The sequence below is a fragment of the Onychostoma macrolepis genome, chromosome 20 (genome assembly GCF_012432095.1).
Source record: "Onychostoma macrolepis isolate SWU-2019 chromosome 20, ASM1243209v1, whole genome shotgun sequence".
Classification (NCBI taxonomy): Eukaryota; Metazoa; Chordata; class Actinopteri; order Cypriniformes; family Cyprinidae; genus Onychostoma; species Onychostoma macrolepis.
In genome coordinates, this window is record NC_081174.1 from 30594781 (window position 1) to 30618615 (window position 23835).

At 32.2% G+C, this 23835-nt stretch overlaps 1 protein-coding gene across 1 annotated transcript; it reads left to right on the forward strand.

Moving 5' to 3' along the window:
- The first annotated feature begins 1961 nt into the window (after positions 1 to 1961).
- On the forward strand, positions 1962 to 23796 carry LOC131527472 (solute carrier family 22 member 23). Its single transcript, XM_058756584.1, has 10 exons — positions 1962 to 2852; positions 9856 to 9959; positions 10025 to 10179; positions 13052 to 13220; positions 15454 to 15581; positions 15671 to 15773; positions 16657 to 16868; positions 16942 to 16974; positions 18227 to 18350; positions 19902 to 23796. The coding sequence occupies exons 1-10, from the start codon at positions 2451 to 2453 to the stop codon at positions 20266 to 20268; spliced, it is 1797 nt and encodes a 598-aa protein (XP_058612567.1). The 5' UTR covers positions 1962 to 2450; the 3' UTR covers positions 20269 to 23796.
- Positions 23797 to 23835: the final 39 nt, after the last annotated feature.

Here is a 23835-nt window from a genome sequence, read left to right on the forward strand (position 1 = left end):
ACCACGTGACTTGCTCGCTGTGCACTGCTGCAGTCTAATAAAATAAATAATGACACAGAGAAATTTGATCAGCCATTAAATAAATAAATAACTGTTAAATACGGAGAATTGCTATTTATCAGTTGCAACCGACCAATTAAAAACAACAGGCATGTCGCTAAACCCCGCCCATTTTCCGACCCCGCCCACATTCTCAATGGTCTAATAATATGTTTTTACAAAAATAATATACTTTGTGACATTTTAACCATACAAGTGGTCACCTTTGTACATTTTATCCTAAATACACACAATTAAATAACATTTTCATAATGTATCATTCTAAAACATATGATGACTATAATGAAAAAAGTGATATTTACTTTGATTTGTCTTTGTTTTCTTCAAATGTGTATTGCATTTCTCCTCAGGTTGACTCTGTTGTTTTCTTGGTAAGCAAGAACACTTTTATTTATTTATTTTTTTTTTTTAGAGAGATAAGATTGTTGGTTGTGGTGGAAATGATGACTAATAATTATACTTTATGATGGTATTTCATATTTTAAATTACATTAATGTAGCCTATCTATCTATCTATCTATCTATATATATATATAACACCCATTGGTGTAAAACAGCAGCAGTTCATGAAAGATGGCCTGTGCTGAATCTCCTCAGTGAAGTACAGTCTGTGTCCTGAAGTTTGGGTGTAAAGGATAATCCACAGCAGAGCGAGCCAAGGACCGCAGACATCTCCAGGAGAAGCTTTGTGAGACGAGCGCTGTCGATGTGTGCCAGGCCATATGGTGCACTGCTTGAATGAAAGAAAACATGGAGATGTTTCAATGACTTCATACAATCATTATTAAAATAGGGAAACCAGAGTGATGAGCACATTTAACATGAACTAACATGGATTTTTAAAACATGTTTTAAAAGCTGATTTGTTATAGCATTTGGTCTACATTTCCCAATCTTTAAGTGAAATGAATAGAATACAACACAACTATATGTCACTCTTTTTTTCTCACATCAAATATTTTAAACTCAAATCAATATTTCATGTCAATTTATTTATTTATGGCAAGATAATGCATAATGCACATTAAAATATAATATAAGATATAATATAATATATCCTTGACACTCTGCACTCTCTTTTTTAACTCACATAATAATAACTTTTACAATTCAATATTTCATGTCCATTTATTTATTTATATGGCAAGATAATATACATAATACACATTAAAACATAATAATATAATATAATATTCTGTCCACTCATAATACAATCATTTAAACTCAAATCAATATTTTATGTCCATGTATTTAAATATTTGGCACATTAATGTACAGTATATGCACATTAAAATAGAATATATTATAATAATGTTTAATACCCAGCACTCTCTTCTCACATAATAAAATAATTTAAATTCAAATCAAGATCGAATGTCCATTTATTTAATTATTTATATGGCAAGATATAATAAAGTATAAATACACATTATAATATAATACGCTATAATATAATGTAATGTTCCTTGACACTCTTTTGGCTTTTAAAAATCAATATTTCATGTCCATTTGTTTATTTATCTATTTGACAAGATAATATAGAGTATACACAATGCACATTATACTATAAAATATATTACATTATTATAATACAATATTAATAAGTAACGCTTAAGGTTTTTGAGTAGCCATTTTTTTTTTTAAACGACATATATACGCTTAAGTTAAACGAGCACTAATTGTTGAAGAAGTCAAGAGTCAAAGTCTACTTTATTGTCAATTCTGCCACATGTACAGCACATACAGAGAATTGAAATTGCGTCAGACCCTTGGTGCATACAGATAACACTAACACAACGGTAGAATGTAAAAATACAAATAAATACAGAAGAAGGCCACTGAAGTGTTTTTGCCCTGAGCTCATGGGGGGCAGATGCCACACAAAGGCTCTTTGTTGCGCTCGTCCAATCACACACACCGGAGGACAGATCATGCGAAGAGGGCGGATCTTGCGTTTGGATGCGTTCGGTGCGCGATCGCCGGTGCAAACGGCGCGCTGAGGGACCAAGCCTTCGCTACTTAGGGGTTATTTATGAGCTAGTGCGCGGCCGCTGGGTGGTATCGGCTCAGCAGCATCCCTGATGTGAGTACAGCGTGATTCAAGCATGGATACGCGGGCCACACCTGTACGCCAGCTGCGTTACCTGCGGACCTGTTGGAGACCACCGGGCACAGACGCGCAGATCTGGGCATCCTGCAGCGCGGCGATGGCGTTGTGACCACCGGGTTCGACAAAGACCTTATGGGGCCCCTTGCGCATCATCGCGCCCGCTGGATTATCATAGCTCGGATTCGGAGTGGGTTCCGTTCAGACCGGATTTACACCGAACCTCAGCGTGTGTGAGTGTGATTTTGAGACAAAGAAGACCCTCCGCGCAAACTGACGCGCTATGGATGCGGTTCAACTGGATGGGCTCAACCCACCACCGGCGGAGAACGGCAGTGTGTCGCAGTCTGAGCCGCACAAGCGGCTCTCGCAGGTGGACACGGTGGTTCTGCCGTTCCTCGGCGGGTTTGGGAGGTATCAGCGGCGCTTGGTGGCTCTAACGTGGATCCCGGCGTTCCTCATCTCGTTCAGCCAGTTCTCGGATCACTTTCTGCTCGGTCAACCGGACAGAAAGTGCGTCCGTCCGGATCAGAACAGAACGAGTTCGGCTCGGATGATTTTCGATCTGATCGCGACCGGGAACGACGCCGCCGCCGCCGCCGAGGGCAGCAACGTAACGGAGTGCATGTGCTCTGAGTGGCGGTTTGAGCTGCAGTCGGGACTGCAGCAGAATGTAGTCACCAAGGTAAGATGCTCTGATGGATGCCCTTGGAAAAGATTCCCTCCGGCGGATGGAAAGCTACCATTTAAAGGAATAGTTCACCTAAAAATGAAAATTCCGTCATCGGTTAGAATCGGTCGTATTTACTCGCCCTCGCGTCCTTCTAAACCCGTACGACTTTGCTTTTACCCCTGGAATGCGAAAAAAGAGGTTTAACCGCATGTTTACGCTGCTCTTTTCTGTGCAATGGAAGTGGATGGGGACTGGGGCGTCTGAGCCGCGAAAACGCTGCCGAGAGGAAAATTGTTAGCTCAGATTTAGGTCAGTTTATTGCACAACAGAAGCCCATTTATGCTTTGGTAAATTGTAATTATGGCATGAAATGTCACAATTCTGACATACAAATAGCCTACATAATAGGAAAAAGTCGAAATTAAGAGAAAAAGTCAAAATGATGACATAATGACACTAAATCATAATTCTGAGGAGTCAAAATTATGCCCTTGGAAAGGATTCCCTCCGGCGGATGTAAAGCTACAATTTAAAGGAATAGTTCACCTAAGAATGAAAATTCCGTCATCGGTCAGAATCGGGTCGTGTATACTCGCCCTCGTATCTTTCTGAACCCGTACGACTTTCTTTTTACCCCTGGAATGCGAAAAAAGTGGTTTAACCGAATCTTTACGCTGCTCTTTTCTGTAATGGAAGTGAAACCTGATAGCACACATACATCACGGAGACATCTATTTAACGTCTGCATTTATATCTGTAAGACATCTTTTTTTAGAGTTTTTGCTCATCTGCAATATGTCTATTGGACGTTCCCTATCAGATGTCAAATAGACGTATATTAGATACATATTTACTCGTCCTTGCGTCCTTCTAAACCCGTATGGCTTACTTTTTACCCCTGGAATGCGAAAAAAGAGGTTTAACCAAATGTTTACGCTGCTCTTTTCTGTACAATGGAAGTGGATGGGGACTGGGGCGAGAGGAAGATTGTTTGCTCAAATTTAGGTCTGTTTATCGCACAACCAAATTTTATATGGGAGCCCATTCATGCTTTGGTATGTTGTACTTATGGCATGAAATGTCATAATTCTGACATACAAATACATAATAGATAAAAAGTCGAAAGTATGACATAATGACACTAAATCATAATTCTAACGAGTCAAAAATTAGGACTTTTCAATCTCCCAATTTTGACTTTTTAATTTAATAATTTCTTCTTTTTCTAATAACGTTGACTTTGTTTTATGATATTTTATGCAATAATTTTTTACTTTATATCTCATAATTGTCAATTATGAGATTAAAGTCTTTTTTTTGCATAATTATTAAACAAAGGGGATATGTTTCATTTAATCTCAGAATCAAGACCGAAATAAGCTTCCATCATTTTATGACGTTACTTTTATGTGTTCTTTCTTTCCTTCTTTATTTCTTTCTTTCTCTCTCTCTCTTTTTTTGTTATTTCGGAGCTCGACAGCATCAGGGCACAAACATACATATACAAGTACTTGGCAATACATTGCAAATGAGCAATGAGTACTCAATACAGTACTCAATACAGTTTTCCAATGATAAACTGATAAAAGACGGCAGAATTAAAATTTTGTGGGCGAACTATTCCTTCAATTCCTTTTACAGAGAACTCTATGCAATGCACAGGGAAAATAAAGCATCTAAAATGATTGATGGGTGCATACTGCATGCTGTGCATGATGTGTTTACTAGGAAACCATCTCCCCCTGATGAGAAATCACATGAAATCACATAAAAGTTATTCATTTTAGGCCTTACCAAACATGCACTGAAACGAATGAAGATGCACGTTGAATCTGTAAATGTTTAGCATGAAATCAGCTGATTATTTGATGCACTTTGCAGATTTATATTTAATTAGCAAGGTTTTATTCAATAGGGTGTTGGAATTGAAAGGCTGCATTGATCACTGATGGTTATGTAAATGAGGTATTTAACCAGCAGTGTCAACGGGTTCGTGAGCATATCACTTCACCTACAGTATGCATATCAGGCTGATAATTTAGTGTCACACCCTCCAGACTGGAGCAGATAACTGTTTAAACTGTTTACCCCAGCGTACAGAGAGATAACGCTGAGGCCCGACAGCTAATGTCAGCATGCTTCCTCTTAAAGTCTGAAAAAACAGTTTGTCAGATAGCAAAACAGTTTTAAAGTCACAATCATCCTGTGAAACTCTTGTGAGATTTGCATTTGTGCTGCTTAGACTCCAAATAAACATCTATGAATGCCGCATGTGAATCTCACACAGAACTAGTTCCAGTAAAGGCTTTTATCATATTATTATCTCACACATTTCCTTTCAGAGCTCAATGCACATTTTGGTTTGAACAGAATTTTGCTACTTCATATGGGAGCCTGTTTCCGCCATGGGATAAAAGGAAAAAAAAGCTAACTGTGACTTTTTATCTCACAATTCAGACTTGAGAAACATTTATTAATTGTGAGATATAAACTCAGAATTTCTTAAACACCAAATAAACATGTATAAATTATGCATGTAATTCTCATGCCGAACTAGTTCCTATAAAGTCGTTTATCACATTATTATCTCAGAATTATCACAGAATTGCGGGATCTAAACTTAAAATTGCAAGATAAAAATTCAGAATTGCAATATAAACTCAGAATTGCGAGATATAAACAAGGAATTGGGATATAAACTCAAAATTGCAGGATATAAACTCAGAATTGCAGGATAAACTCAGAATTGCGAGATATAAACTCAGAATTGCAGGATAAATTCAGAATTGAGATATAAACTCAGAATTGCAGGATAAACTCAGAATTGCAAGATATAAAATCAGAATTGCAGGATATAAAGTCAGAATTGCAAGATATAAACTCAGAATTGCAGGATATAAAGTCAGAATTGCAAGATATAAACTCAGAATTGGGAGATATAAATTCAGAATTGCAAGATATAAACTCAGAATTGCAGGATAAACTCAGAATTGCGAGATATAAATTCAGAATTGAGATATAAACTCAGAATTGCGAGATATAAACTCAGAATTACAAGATATAAACTCAGAATTGCAGGATATAGACTCAGAATTGCAGGATAAACTCAGAATTGCAGGATAAATTCAGAATTGCAGGATAAACTCAGAATTGCGAGATATAAATTCAGAATTGAGATATAAACTCAGAATTGCAAGATATAAACTCAGAATTGCAGGATAAATTCAGAATTGCAGGATAAACTCAGAATTGCGAGATATAAATTCAGAATTGAGATATAAACTCAGAATTGCAAGATATAAACTCAGAATTGCAGGATAAACTCAGAATTGGGATATAAACTCAGAATTGGGATATAAACTCAGAATTGGGATATAAACTCAGAATAGCAAGATATAAACTCAGAATTGCAAGATATAAACTCAGAATTGCAGGATAAACTCAGAATTGCAAGATATAAATTCAGAATTGGGATATAAACTCAGAATTGCAAGATATAAACTCAGAATTGCAGGATAAACTCAGAATTGCAAGATATGAATTCAGAATTGGATATAAACTCAGAATTGCGAGATATAAACTCAGAATTGCAGGATATAAACTCAGAATTGCAAGATATAAATTCAGAATTGTGATATAAACTCAGAATTGCGAGATATAAACTCAGAATTGCAAGATATAAACTCAGAATTGCGAGATATAAATTCAGAATTGAGATATAAACTCAGAATTGCGAGATATAAACTCAGAATTGCAAGATATAAATTCAGAATTGAGATATAAACTCAGAATTGTGATATAAACTCAGAATTGCAGAATAAAGTCAGAATTGCAGGATATAAACTCAGAATTGGATATAAAGACAGAATTGCAAGATATAAATTCAGAATTGTGATATAAACTCAGAATTGCGAGATATAAACTCAGAATTGCGAGATATAAACTCAGAATTGCAAGATATAAACTCAGAATTGCAAGATATAAATTCAGAATTGTGATATAAACTCAGAATTGCGAGATATAAACTCAGAATTGCGAGATATAAACTCAGAATTGCAAGATATAAACTCAGAATTGCGAGATATAAATTCAGAATTGAGATATAAACTCAGAATTGCGAGATATAAACTCAGAATTGCAAGATATAAACTCAGAATTGCGAGATATAAATTCAGAATTGAGATATAAACTCAGAATTGTGATATAAACTCAGAATTGCAGAATAAAGTCAGAATTGCAGGATATAAACTCAGAATTGGATATAAAGACAGAATTGCAAGATGTAAAGTCAGAATTGCAGAATAAAGTCAGAATTGCAGGATATAACTCAGAATTGCACGATATAAATTCAGAACTGCACGATATAAACTCAGAATTGCGATATAAACTCAGAATTTCAGGATATAAACTCAGAATTGCGATATAAATTCCGAATTGTGATATAAAGTCAGAATTGCAAGATATAAACTCAGAATTGCAGGATAAAGTCAGAATTGCAAGATATACACTTAGAATTGTGATATAAACTCCGAATTGTGATATAAACTCCGAATTGCAATATAAACTCAGAATTGTGATATAAACTCAGAATCTTACAATTCTGACTTTTTTCTTCCCATTGTGACTTTTTTTCAGAATTGTGAAGGAAAAAAAGCCTGAATTGTAATATAAAAATTTGCAATTATATTTTACTTTTTATCCTGCGGTGGAAACAAGCTTCCATAAGTTCAGCCCTAAAAAGCACACGCTTTCCTCCAGACTCAGTATTTTATCAGTGAGTCTGAGATAAAGCCCTGCGCTCCTGTCTGGATGTTTTTCTCAGAGTCTTTGGTCAAATAGCCGGACGCCTGATGTCCTGCTGACCTGCTGTGTGTGTGTGACCTTTCTCACACCGATAGCCTAGTGTCTTCACTGAGTGTTAAAGAGCTTCATTCATGCTGCCCGGCCACGCAAACAAATGCTAATGAAGCATTCTGACGATGTGACGACTCTGCAGGAGAGAGGATATCTGTTCACTTCTAGCTTTAGTCAAGTTTATTGGTCATTGTAAACTCGGCAGTGCAATTTCTAATGAAATTTGTCATCGTAATTGTCATGTTTTAGTGCTGCAAACACAATGTTCTTGTGGAGTGAGTCATGCATTTTATTATTTTTTATATTCATGTTGAAGGCATGTTGTATTTTAGGCCGTTTCTTTTGTTTGCTTTGTAATTGTATACTTAGTGCATAAACTTGGGTTTTCTCTTTCTTTTTCCATCTGAAAAGAAATGAGAAATTAATTATATTTTGCATTAAGAAAATAAAACCTATTTGTTGCATTATTTTCATGATATTTGTGTACATTTCACCACCAGATGTTTATTATTGTAATGCACCTAGATTCTTTTAGTTTAATTCTAATTCTGATTCATTGCAATTCACAAATTGTTTTTACTATATTACAATAAAATACTCTATACAAGAATGTAAATCAGCTTAAATTAAAATATAAATTTTACCATCATGCTTATTGTATATAGTTTCAATAAATGCATTTATTTTTACACATTACAGTAATAAACATTTTTTTGTTATGATAAATAGTGGTAAGAAATGTGCTTAACTGACATAAAAATATTATTAAAATTCACTGATTCACAAATTGGTTTTACTGTATTACAGTAAAATACTCCAATACAATCATTTAATCATTTAAATGAGCATATATATATATATATATATATATATATATAAAGATGTTTCATTTTGTGATATTTTCATGTCATTTAAGCACATTTCTCACCACTTATTATCATTAAAAACTATTTTTATTACCGCAATGTGTTAAAAATAAATGCACTCATTTTAGCTATATATGATAATAATATTTGAAGAGTTTATTTGCAAAAACAGACTCTAAAACTCTTTTTTAAGAGTTTTTAAAAAGTTTTTTAAAATTTTCAAAAATCATGTTTTTTATTGTTTTATTGTGTTAGTTAGCTGCATTATTTAGTTATTTTTTAACCTAATCAAAATAACCCAACTGCAGTTTGATTGAGATTAATTGGAATGCACAATGAAAAACATGATTTTTGAAAATTGTTAAAACGGAGTTATCTGTTTTGCAAATGAACTCTTCATTTGTTTTATATATATATATATACATATATATATATATATATATATATATATATGCTTATTTAATTGATTGTATTGGAGTATTTTACTGTAATACAGTAAAACAAATTTGTGAATCAGTGAATTTTAATAATATTTTTGTCAATTAAGCACATTTCTTACCACGATTTATCATAACAAAATATATTTTTATTACTGTAATGTGTAAAATTAAATGCATTTATTTAAACTATATACAATAAGCATGATGGTAAAATTTATTTGTTTTTAGGGTGAAATATTACTGTATTTGTTTCTATTTCTCGTTACTCTCAATTGTATTTCACAAACTGCTTTTACTGTATTACAATAAAAAGAAATTCTAATGCAAAAATTTAAATCTGCACAAAATACTACCACCATGCATAAATATTTTCACATTTCAATAAACACATTTTTTACCCATTGCAATTTTGATTTGTTTTGAATAATGTTCTTAATTGACATGAAAATAATATCACAAAAGTTTGTTTTTTAGTTTGTTTTAACAGGTTGCTTATTTGGTAATAAACTTGTTAAAGTTACACTTAAAAATAAAGGTGCTTAAAAGGTTCGTCACAGCGATGCCATAGAAGAACCATTTTTGGTTCCACAAAGAACCATTCAGTCAAAGAACCGTCTCTTTCTTACTTTTTTTGCCACAAAGCAGCTTTTGTGAAACAGAAAGGTTCTTCAGATGTTAAAGGTTCTTTATGGAACCATTTAGACAAAAAATGTTCTTCTGTGGCATCGTGAAGCAAGAGTGAATTTGGTAATAAACTTGGTAAAGTTAGTTACATATGGGCCTGTTTAATTATTTAGAGAAAGCCAGTGCTATAGAGTGTATCTGAGCTGTGTTGTGAATCTGTTTGTGTTGCAGTGGGCGCTGGTGTGTGACGGCGAGTGGAAGGTTCACATCGCTAAGTTCTCTCTGTTGGTGGGCTCTATCTTCGGATACCTGCTGATGGGAGCGATGGCAGACTGGTACGTCAGAGACACGCTCGCGTCTGTGATGTTGCGCTGGTTCTCTGACGGTGTTTTTGTCTCAGGTTGGGCCGTATCCCCGTGCTGCTGGTGTCTGTGCTGTCTGTGCTGGTGTTCGGTTTGGCCGTGGCCTTCTCCGTGGATATGGCCATGTTCAGCACGCTGCGCTTCTTCGAAGGCTTCTGTCTGGCGGCGATCAGACTCTCGCTTTACGTCCTCAGTGAGTCTATAACGATCTTTGCAGCCTCTTGATTTCATTGAAACGTCTGACAGAACGATGTTTAAATATACAGTCTGATTTTCATCCAGTTCTCATCAAGTTAAAAGAGGAATGTTGAGGAACCTTAGAACTCGTACAGGTCAGATTTCACCCCTAAATCAACAAAATCAAAGGAAAAACAGGGAATTACGGTCAGCTTGAAGAAAACTACAAGTATTTTTGAAAACATCAATAATTTAACATTTTTTCCTGACCTTTTTTTCATAAATTTTCATTTTAATTTAATTACTTCTGATTATATATATATATATATATATATATATATATATATATATATATCAGTATTTGTTGGAGTGCTAGATTTTTATAAAAATAAAAAATGACGCAAATAAAAAAACTACATGAAATAAAAACGCAATTTTTACTATATTTATATTTTTCAAAAGAGAAGAGAATATATATAGTTTCCTTTATTTGTTATACTGCCCATATTTTAATTTCAATAAAAATACTACATAAAATAAAATGCTTAAATGCTATATATATATATATATATATATATATATATATATATAATAAAAATGCTATTTTGTACTATATAGCATTTAAGCATTTTATATATGTGTGTACTATATATAAATGTGTATATATATATATATATGTGTGTGTGTGTGTAATCAAAACCAGTATTTGTTGTACTGCTAATTGTAATATATAAAATATAAATACTTTTTTATACTACATTTATAAAAAAAAAAAATCATATATTGAATACTACAATTAGAATAAGCATTGAGATTAAGAATTGCAAAAAAAAGAAGAAAAAAAAAGAGAAAAAAAGGAAAATATCTGGAGACTTTATTTCATAGGCTTTATTTTCTTTATGCAAAATATCATACATATTCTTTTGATTTTAGGGTTAAATATGGCATGTTTTCATGAGAGTTTCCCTCGAGCCCAGTCTCTCGTTTAAGCACACGCTTGAATTTATGTGATCTATTTAATTCTCTGTGTTTTAGAAAGTGGTTTTCTGATGAGTAGACATTAAGTGATGCTGATTAAGTAGCTTTTTCAGAGGCGGGGAAGCTGTGTGTTTGTGTGTGTGTTTAATGGCCAGAACACCTCCGAGTTCATTCATTTGCTCTAATGGAGCCACTTTCTGCTTCGCTCAGACTCAGATGACATTTGAAGTCTGATGCTTTACAGCGCTCGGTTTTCTCGAAAGCTTTTCAGTTATAATGGACGTCGTCACGATTTACAGAGAGCGAAAAACAGCCATAACTTTAACTAGAGCTTCACTTTCATAAAAGAATGAAATACGGCCTTTTATTACTGGTGTTTGCCAAATCAATCAGCACCATTTTCACTTGCTGGACCAGAAAATGCTTTCTTAAAAATAGAAAAATGAAGTATTTCACTCTGACAGAATTATTTTTGGCTCAGAAAGCTGTTGTGTTTAATATAAAAAATGATCAGCATCTCTTCTTGGTTTAATATCCGCTCATGAGATGACAAATTGATCCACTGGGACTGGTTTAGAGCAGTTAATCACACACAAATAGATCACGTTACGCTGCGGTCTGAACTCTGAACTCCATTTCATTCACTGTGTGTGATTGTCAAAGTCTCTCTGAAGCGGATCGATTTCTGTCTGAGGTGAGGAGAGGAGGAATTAAATAACTAAATGTTTTCTGCTCACCAAGGCTGCATTTAGTTGATTAAAAATTCAGTGAAATTCTAAAATATTTTTATTATTTAATATAGCTGTTTTTATGTGAATGAGTTGTAAAGTGTAATTTATTTCTGTGATGTGCAGCTGAATTTTCAGGATCATTACTCCAGTCTTCAGTGTCATGTGATCCTTCATATCCTCCAGTCCACTGGGTGGCGCTGTGTACAACTCAAAAACTAAACAAACGACCATAAAATCTTCTTTCTTCTGCAATATTAAGTGAGTTTATGCTTAAAATTAGAAAAATATCTGTCATTGGGGTAAGAAAACTACACTGAATTTGAAGGGAAAACAATATTTTCTTTTCTTGTTTTAACCATAAACTCACTTAATGTTTATAATTTTTTTTCTTTCTTTTTTTTAATAGTATAAAAAAAAAGTATAGTATAAATAGTATATTTATTATAGTATAAATAAAATTTATAACAATCAAAAAAAGTCTAATTACTTTTTTAGCCACCTCCTAAAGTTTAATTAAAATTTAATAATTCTAATTAAATGAAATCACAAAATGCATACTTCTCAAATTCCATGTGTTTCATTTACATTTTTTTTCTGGATTTGGTTTTAATGGTCACATTAAATTTTAGCAATCAAAAAACGTGTATTTAATTGAAATCAGGAAACCTATACAATTTAACAAATGTTTATTAAATAAATTATAACTTTGGGGCCCTATGAAATCCATTTTATTTCCCCCAGAATTTAATTGTAATTTTTTTGTGGATTCTTCTTTAAATTAGCTTCGTTTAGATTAGATTAATTAAATTCTAGTAATCAAAAACGTGTCTAACTAATTGAAATCAGATACAATTTAACAACAGTTTATTAAAAGTGTAACAGCAATTGCATTTTTAGGGCCCTATGAAATCCATTTTATATTTTAAAGTTTTTTAAATAATTTAAATAATAATTTTGTTTTAATAATTAAATTAAATTTTATTAATAAAAACATGTCTAATTAACTGAAATCAGGAAACTTAAATAATTTAACAACAGTTTATTAAGCTACAATTACAATTTTAGGGCCCTATGAAATCGGTTTAATTCTGTGTTTTTTCTTTTATCTTGATTAGTTTTCAGTGGTTTAATTAGGTTGTGAGAATGAAAGAGCGTGTCTAACGGTGGTGATTTGCTCAGGGATCGAGTTGTGTTTGCCGGCGTGGCGTTTCTCCATGACCATGATCGCCAGCCTGATCATCGTGGGGGGTCAGCTGCTGATGCCCGGTCTGGCGGCGCTGTGCCGTGATTGGCAGGTCCTGCAGATCGTCATCATCGCCCCGTTTGTGCTCATGCTGCCCTACGTCTGGTAAGATGCTCAATAAAACAATCCTGATGCACGAGACACACACCACTAGAGAAATGCATGGGAACACAATCCTGTTTACAAGCTGGACTACTCGTTTGGGCCTGGTTTCACAGACAGGGCTTAAATTAACCCAGGATTAGGCAGTAGTTCAATTAAGACATAAACGTGCATCTTGAGACAAAACAAAGGCACTGATATATGTTAAGATCAGTCAGTGCAAGTTTCTTTTAGCTGAAACAGCTCAGACTTACATTATAGTCTAGGATTATTAGGCTTAAGCCTCGTTTGTGAAACCGGGGGTAAGTTTGGTGAATTTTACCACGTTTGTGGCCTATTAAATATTTTAACAGCAGTTAAACTAGATATCCTCTGCACTGCAAAAAAAACCGGCTTATCTTACTTAGTATTTCTTTCTTGTTTCTGGTCAAAATATCAAAAAATTCTTAAATTAAGATGCATTTACTTGGTAAGCAAAATAACATAAGATATTGTTTCTAAGCAAAAAAAAATAAAAAAAAATAAATAAATTAAGTGCATTTTGCTTAAAACGTCAAATTATCTGCTAGTGCATGGGGTAAGTAAAATTCTCTTGTTTTACCCAACTGGCAGATCATTTTACTTGTTTTAAGGAAAATGCACTTAATTTATTTATTTATTTATTTTTTTTGGCTCAGAAACAATATCTTATGTAATTTTGCTTACCAAGTAAAAGCATCTTAATTTAAGATTATTTTTTTTTTTGTTTTTTGACTAGAAACAAGACCAAAATACTACATAAGAAAAGCCTTTTTTTTTTTTGCAGTGTGGCTGTGAAATAATTATTACTTTTGGACAGATATTTTGACCACATTTCTTTTATATACTTGAGTGTTTTCTGTAACCGTTTGCATAAAAATCATTTTTGCACCGATTCATTATTCTAGTCTATAATCTATTTCACATTTAATCATCTCGAAACAACACATAAAAACAAGGCAAACTGTGATTGATCGCTTTACACGTCAGTCTCTCTGTGTCTGCACTGCAAAAAATGATTTTCATACTCAGTATTTCTGTCTTGTTTGCCAGTACAAACATCTAAACATTGTTAAATCAAGATGCATTTACTTGAGAAGCAGAATTACATGAGACATTAAGTCTTGTTTTCTCAAAAATGAATCAAAATTAAGTTTATGGTTAAGAAAAACTGAATTCAAAGGAAAAAGAAGATTATTTTTTTAGTCCTTTTACTGATATTTTTCTTTGTTTTAATTATAAACTAACTTAGTGTAGATAATTGTTTAAGTTCAATTTTTTTCCCAAATTCCTTTTATATTCCATTTGAATGTTTCTGGATGCTTCTGGAAATTGTCTAATTATTTGAAATCACGAAACATACACAATTTGACAAAAATTGATTTAAAGTTGAACAAAAATGTACTTTTTAGTGCCCTGTGAATTCTGTTTAATTAATATAAGTTCAGTTGTTTTCCATTTAAATTTTTTCTGGATTCTATTTTAATGGATTTATTAAATTGTAATAATCAAAATTATGTTTATTGAATTGGATGTTAATTTAAACACTCATTGCAACAGTTGCAATTTTTTTTTTTGTATTATTTTCTAATTGTTTATTTGTTTTTGTTTATTTTATTATGATATGTAAGTGTTATATAAACTTTTTTATAAAAAAAAGAGGGTCAATAAAAACAGCATTCATAAAAAGCATGTCTAATCAATTGAATTCATAAATCTTCAGCTATTTAATTTATTACTTTTTTTTTACAGTAGTGTCTTATGAAATTTTTCCTTTCTTCAGAAATACACTGTTGTCAGTGTATGTGTGTGTTTTTTTTTGGAAAAATCAAGTAACTTTCTGAAGTAAATGTATATTGATGTAAGAATTTTTAGAAGTTTATAAGACAATTTTCTCTTTTTTTCTTCTTTTTGTGGTGTAAAGGTCCTTGCACACCTAGTCTGAAATTTTCTTATGCTTTTTTTTTTTTTTTCGTATCGTCATCCTTTTCTATCAAAATGCATGCTATGGAAGCGAAAACGAAAAAAAATATCGAACCTGATCCAAATTTTTCTATGATGGATGAAAGTTTCGGAGGCAGTGTGTAAACGTGATTGACACAACATGAGGTCATATTTATTTTTTAATGAGCAAAAATTTCGGACTTGGTGTGCAATGAACTTAAGCGGTCAGTTTGTGGGCAGAATAAGCAGCTTTCTGCGGTGTTTCTCTGCTCAGGATGTTTCCGGAGTCTCTGCGCTGGCTGTTGGTCACTCAGCATTATCAAAGAGCCAAGCGACAGATGTACCGCATCGCCCATAGCAACAGCGTCGACACGGCAACCGACCCCAGCGGCATCCTGTCAGGTGAGCACCGCTGTGAGTGATTTACCTGCAGCCCGAGGAGGAGGATGATAATGATGATGATGATGATGGTGATGGTGATGGTTTTGCAGAGCTGGAGACTGAACTGCAGCAGAAGCCGAAGACGTTCTGCGTGACGCAGCTCACCGGCACCAGAAACCTGTGGAAGAACACCGTGGTTCTGTGCGTTAACTCGTGAGTGCAAAGAGTTCACATTAGATTTCACTTTATCTCTCAGTGCCTTTTGGCAGGTAAGTAGAACATTTCTGAACTTAAAACACGCTTTCACTAAACTTAAGCGTTACATGCAGTGTTTGCTCAAATATAGGAAATAAACTGTCATCTAGATCAGAGGTTTTCCATCTTTTAGAATCCATAGGCCTCCAAGCATGATCATAATTATTCATGCAAAGAACCCCCATCCAAAAAATTTCAAATGCATCCATATAGTTTCTTCTATAAAGAACCAATTTATGCAGTGGAAGAAAATACTACTACAGATTTCCTGAAATACTATTAGTTTCTATAAAGGTACATTATTGTATTTTTTTCTTCTCATAGAACAGTAGTATTTATTTTAAGCTAATTTTTATTAATTATTTTAAATTGAATTTATATATTTATTTTAATGCAATTAATATTTTTATATTAATCTTTATATTAATGAAAATTGTATGTATTTATTTAAAAATTTTATTAAAATAAAAACAGATTAAAATATATAAATGCATAAAAATAGATTAAAATAAATACATAAAAATAAATTAAAATGAAAATAAATCACAGTAAATAAATAAATGCATACATAAAAATTTAAATGTATAAATGTAAATGACATCAAAATAAATACATAAATAAAAAATGAGATTAAAATAAATACATAAATAAAATTTGATAAAAATAAATAAATACATAAAAATTTAATTCATATATTATAAATACATAATAAACAAATTAGATTAAAATAACTACATAAAAATTATTAAAATAAATAAATAAATAAAAATTGATTAAAAACTGTTAATGATGAGTGAATGATTGTGTTTGTTTTGGTCTGGACACTAATTCTCGCTCTCAGGTTGACGGGTTACGGCATCCATCACTGCTTTGCGCGCAGCGTTCTGGAGGGCAGCGCGACTCACCTGCACTATTACGCATTAGCGGCGATCGCCGTCGCGTCCTGCATGGTGCTGTTTCCGGTGGTGGCCGGCTTCGGCCGGAGAGGAGGACTGCTCACCTTCATGATCATCACGGCTCTGGCGTCGCTGCTGCAGCTGGGATTGCTCAACCGTACGTACAGTACAGTACATCTCTGAACGCCTCTGAACGCTTACTAACGCCTGTCTTCTCTCTCCTAATGCAGTGATCGGCAAGTACAGTCTATGGCATGATGCAGGTAATACAAAAATATTATGCATTACATATTTTATTGTTGTGACAGAAGAGAATAAACAATGATAAAGTCAAATAATAAAATGCATTTCAATAATCATGCAGTTATTGCAGTGTTAATGCAATAGTGTAGCTAACATGAAATTGCAATGAATAATACAGCATTAAATGTTAATTCTACATGTTAATTTCTACTAATACATGTGAAATATTTCAGGTATAAATGATACATAATATAAATTTTAATTTATTTATAGGTAATTTAAAATGTTACATATACAGTAGAGAGAGACGTTTTTATTTAATTTAATTTTTTAGTCATGCATAGTTAGTAAAAAAAAAAAAAAACACTTGATTAACACATTTAATCTAATTTACATTTAGTTTTAATAAATTTTTAGGTATGTATTTATTTTAATCAAACTAAAATTTGATTAAAATTTAAAAATCGATTAAACATACAAATTAGATTAAAATAATACAGAAATAAAACGTTATATTAAAATAAATAAATACATAAAATATGATTAAAATAAATGCATGCATAGATTTAAATAAATAAATAAGTTAAATTAATAAATAAAAATTACTATTGCTGGATAGTATCACTTTACATTTCTGTTAGTTAATGCAATAGCTAACATGCAATAAAGCAATAAAACAATAAAGCCTTTCCAGCATTAAATAATGTTCATTTCAATAATACTTTTTAATTTCTACTAATACAGTTTTAACATTATGAGTTATAAATTATACATAATATTATAAATGATATTTGTCATAATTCTTAATAAAAGGTATAAAAAACATTTTTTTGTTTGTTTTAGTGCAAAAAAATCAAAGTACTGAGAAAATCTCCTTTAAAGTTGTCCAAATGAAGTTCTTAGCAATGCATATTACTAATCAAAAATTATGTTTTGATATATTAATGGTATGAAAATTACAAAATATCTTCATGGAACATGATCTTTACTAAATATCCTAATGATTTTTGGCATAAAAGAAAAATGTATAATTTTGACCCATACAATGTATCGTTAGCTGTTGCTACAAATATACCTGTGCTGCTTATTACTGCTTTTGTGCTGCAGGGTCACATTTTTCTATATAAAGTAAATCACCCCATTTTTGCGTAAATTGTGATGTTGATTTGGATGCAACAAGAATTAATCTGCGCTAGAACTTGCAGTGATTTACTGACGTTACTGTACGTTTGGGTCTGTATATATATTAATATATTGTCTATGTTGTCGTAGCTCTGCGGGACACGCTGAACCAGCGCTTCTCGTATGCGTTCTCCATCATCGGGATGTTCTCATCTCATGCTGTCAGCACACTCAGCATCTTCTACTGCGCAGAGATCACGCCGACGGTCATCAGGTCAGCACCTCTGTCCATCCGTCCATCCGTCTGTCAGAGACTCGAGTCTGATCTGAGGAATCCACAACACTTCACACTGAGCTCCCAACACTTGATTATTAGTTTAATAACCTTATTTAAACTAATTAAAATTAGTTTTAATACATTTACATTTTTTATTTAAACTAATACATTTTATTAGATATTTATAATAATTAAATATTATTTTTATTTAAGCTAATAAACTAATTAAATACAACAGTAAGTTGATTAAATAACTAAATTTAATAAACCAAGTTTATTTTTAGTTAATAAAAATTAGTGCTGTCAAGCGATTAATCGCGATTAATCACATCCAAATAAAGTTTTTGTTTACATAATATATGTGTGTGTACTGTGTTTATTTATTATGTATATATAAATACACACATTCATTATATATTTTGAAAATATTTACATGTATATACATTTATGTATTTATATTATTATATTATATATAAATATGTTTCATATATAAACATAACATATTTTTCTTAAATATATACACATGCATTTGTTTGTATTTATATATACATAATAAATATATACAGTACACATTCATATATTATGTAAACAAAAACTTTTATTTTGGATGCGATTAATCGAGATTAATCATTTGACAGCACTAATAAAAATACAACTGTTTTATTTTTGTTATTTTATCTTATGTCCATGAAATAATATTAACAGATATTGATTTTTTAATGTATTAGTCTGTGTTATTTTAGTATCATTAATATAGTGCTATAGTATACTACTTTAGTTTTCATTTTAATTTTAGATAAAGTTTTAGTGATTATGTTGTTTTGTCATTTTTTAAATGTCTATTTTTATTAATTTGTATTTTAGTTTAGTTTAAGTTATTTGAGTTCTTCAAGTTAAAGTAAATCAATAGGATAAATTTAGTTTTTGCTATTAACAATATAATTAGGTTTTGTTTTATAGTTTCTGGTTTCACTTTAATTTTACTTAAAGCTTTAGTAATTTTGTTGCATTTTCATTAGTAATTTTCATTTTATTAGTTTGTTTTTTTTAAATGTCTATTTTTATTTGTTCATTTTAGTTTTAGTTTGTTATTTTAGTATTTCAAGTTAAAATAAACATTTGCTATTTTTTAGTAATCTTGCATTTTGGTATTTTTTATTAGTTTTTAAAATATGTCTATATTTACTTTTTATTTATTCCTTTTAGTTTCTTCAGCTTTAGTTATTCTAGTACCTCACATTAAACTGAACAAATGAGAAATGCAGTACTTGTTATTAATTAAGAGTATTTGTTAATATTTAAAATAAGATTCTATTGTTATATTTTTTTGTTTAAATATACTATCCCTGGTTTTAGTAAATGTCGAAATTAACAAACTATATTTCATCATTAACTAATGTAAACAAATGAAACCTTAGTGTTACTGTGGATTCATTCATGTCTTACAATACTTACAAGCTTGATTTTGAAAACACCAATAATTAAAGTAGTATTAACCTGGTCGTTACCTGATGTTTTGATGGCTGTTTCTGGGTTTTGTCGTAACAGGGGTGGAGGTGTGGGTCTGGTCCTAGCGAGCGCAGGTTTCGGTATGCTAACAGCGCCGCTGATGGAGCTCCACAATCAGAAGGGTTTCTTCCTGCATCATGTGATCTTCACCTGCTGCACTCTGCTCTGCATCATTTGCATACCGTTGCTCCCGGAAACCGCCGGCCAACCGCTGCCTGAGTCTATCGCTGAGGGGGAGGGGCTTCTGCGGCGGCCCATCCTCCACGGAGAACAGCACCACCTACTGGCCAGAACCGAGGTCAGGGAGTATTCGCGCGTTCAGGACACGCCCCTTCACCAGGTCGTCAACCCCGGCAACGGCTCGGTGCCTAGCAACAGCACAGCCAATGGCGTAAGGACTTCATGACGCGGTTTGCTAAGGACGGCCGAACGAAGAGCGATTGTCGAGAACGAGTTTCACTCATTCGTTTTTTTAAACTGCGAAATGCGACTGATGTCGTGGTAAAGTGTCAAATGCCTCATTAACCAGCATCAGTGAAAAATTCCTACCATTGTACAAACTGGAAATGTTATTTTAACTTGCATTCAGCGAAAGGAGCTCTATTTTTCGAACGGCCACTACAGAACAACAACCTCACGGAAGAGTTTCACTGATTTGAATGTGTTTTTTTTTGTATGTTTGGTAAATGTTTGGTATTTATTATAAGAACAGAATAACGTTGACAGTAAGAAATGGCGGACTTCATTCATGTACGGGAGATTGTATCCACCACAGGATAAAAAAAATTAAAAAAGGTATTTGTGACTTTCTCTCACAGTCACAACTCCGACTTTTTTCTCGCAATTCTAAGAAAACAGTGTGCAATTCTAAGTAAAAAAAAAGAAATTGTATAATAAAATGATTTGGAGAAAAGTCAGAATCGCAAGACAAAAACTGAGAATCGCAAGATTTAAAGTTGCAATTCTGAGAAGTCAAAATCACAAGTAAACTGGCAATTTTGAGAAAAAGTCAGAATCGCAAGATAAAAACTGAGAATCGCAAGATTTAAAGTCGCAATTCTGAAAAAAGCCAATATCGCAAGATAAAACTTGCAATTGAGAAAAAAGTCAGAATCGCAAGATAAAAACTGAGAATCGCAAGATTTAAAGTCGCAATTCTGAAAAAAGTCAGAATCGCAAGATAAAAACTCGCAATTGAGAAAAAAGCCAAAATCGCAAGATATAAACTCGCAATTGAGAAAAAAGTCAGAATCGCAAGATAAAACATGGGAATCGCAAAAATTAATGCCGCAATTCAGAGAAAAGTCAAAATTGCAAGATTTAATGTAGCAATCCTGGGAACAGTCAGAATCGCAAGATATAAACTCACAATTCTGAGAAAAAAAGTTAGAATTTTGAGTTAAAAAGTCACAATTAACTTTAGTAACTGAGTTTAGACAAAAAAAACCCCTCAGAATTGTGAGTTTGGAAAGTCTGAATTATAAAGTCATAATTAAAGTCTAAATTATGAGATAAAATTGTAATTCAGGATAAAAAGTCAGAATTACGAGTTTATATCTCATAAAGATGCCTCGCGATTCTGTAAAAAAAAAAGTTGCAATTACTTTTAAAAAAAATTTTGATCCTTTGGTGGAAACAAGCTAAACAACAAATGCATTTCATGAATGAAGTTCGCTGTTCGTGTGCACCTCACTATGTTCAGGTTTTTTTAGTCTGTCCGTTTTGCACTAAAACTAGAAAAGCAATCACGAGTCGGCCAGATGAATCTGAACTGAACGTGTGTGAAACCACGACTGGACAGATGATGGCTGTAAAAAAAAAAAAAAAAACAGAACAAAAACAACAGCACAACTTAATGGTCTGCTCTTAACCCTTGTGCGTCAATTTAAAAAAAGTTACACAGAGGTCCTTAGAAGACAAAAAAAAAAAAATCATAAAAATACGATATACTAATTTTTTCCCCGCTTTCACTGACATAGATCTTGTCTTGATCAAAACTATCAAAAATAAGTAATTTTCATGATTTTAACCCTTTAAATGCTAGTTTGTTTATATATTGCCACTGTTGTTTTTAATTAAAGATGAAATTAATTATTTTCCATATACTAAATACTAAGATTTTATAATTTTTTTTACAGTCTTGGATATGTCAGTGATTAGCAAAAACATTAATGTTGATGCATTATTTTGTGCAGTGTCAAAAAAAAATTATATTCAATTTTATATTTTTTTTTAGGCAGAAGCAGAAAATCAGGTGGAAAATCATAAGAAATTAAAGAATTTTAAAAATAGAAAAAATTGCCAACAGAGTGAAAGCCTATTAACAAAGAATGCATGCTTTTATGCTTAAATAGCATTGGGATTAAATATTGCAGTTTTAATGGGTTTCAATTGGGACATTTTTGTCAATGAGGTCCTGAGTGCAACTATTTTTGTACCTAGTATAAAATAGATTTAAGAAAGGAAATGAGGGTGAAATATTAAGATTATAATAAAACTACACATTTTTGACTAAATTTACACTGTTTGAATTAACACACTCAAAATGATTAAAAAACAAACAAACATGAAAAAGACTAAAAGTCCCCAAGGACGTGCAAGGGTTAATATGCAAACATTTATAAACTCAATAACCACAGTTACAGGGGTGAAACCTGCCAGGAAAGTGTCACGGGACACATTTCACATCAAAAATGAAAAGAAATACAATACAGATGAAAAATAAACGAGATTTCGCATCAAGAAAATGAAGCTTTTTTTAGATTTGAAATGCTAATACGTAAAAATGTCATTATATTACAGTAATGAGAATTTAATGACAATCATTAGAATAATAAAAACAGAAAGAACAAAAGTGTAATGTGCAGATGCATTACGATAATAAGATTTTTTTATTGCATTGTGGTAATGAGATTTGTCAGAAGGGGAGAAAATGAAAATAATGTCACAGTGCAGAAACAGGCTTCATTTTATGAATTCATTTTTACTTTTGGTGTGAAATGTGACCCAGACATTCACTTGTTTCATAAATGCGAACTCGGGCTGACGTGGAGCACGACCACTAGAAGGGCTGCTGATTGTTTTCAATGTATATTTAGCAATTATTATTATTATTAATGTGTAGAGTAGCGGTGGAGTAACTTGAACACCACAGAGCTCCTGTTTATCCTCGAACTACTGAATAAGAAACCAAATTAAGAACAAAAACAGTCTCCAGGACGTCAAGGTTTTAAACAGTGATTGCAGGTATTGTGTGTGTGTTTATACAGGATTCTGGGATATATATATATATATATATATATATATATATATCTATCTCTGAATATAAGTTGTCATTTCACTTCCTAATGGCAGGAGTAATAGTGAATAATCAGAAATCCATAGCACTCCATAATACTTCAAACACTGATTAAAGCACATCGTAAGAGCACATATGAGTCAATCTCACAAAGCAAACAACAATTCCAGGTCATATTTCACCCCAAAAATAACAAAAACAAAATGGCCAAGTATATTTTTCTTAAAGAAGCCTATTTTTAGGACTAAAAATATTATTTTAATGTGAAAAAAAAAAAAAGTATTTAAATTTGTCAAGCACCCTTGTAGGTATGCATTACAAACAAAACAACAAAATCTTAATTATGAATGAAAATATATTAAAAATGATAAAATGTGTCACGATGCGATGAAATCTGAAGTATTTTAAAAAATAAAAAATAATTTTGAATTTGGCATGAAACATGACCTGGACACGCGTTAATGAGATTCACTCAAACGCAGGAGACTGAAACATTGTAAAGCATCAGTGTATTTTTCTGTATTTGACTCTCGCGTGTCATTTTGACGATTAAGATTAAATGAGAATTTCATACATGTTAATAGTCCATTTGAAGACATTGCACTTGTAAATAAATTCCGTTTTTTTAATACAGTATATTTTGTTGCTCATATTTTAATAACAGGGTTTTATGGA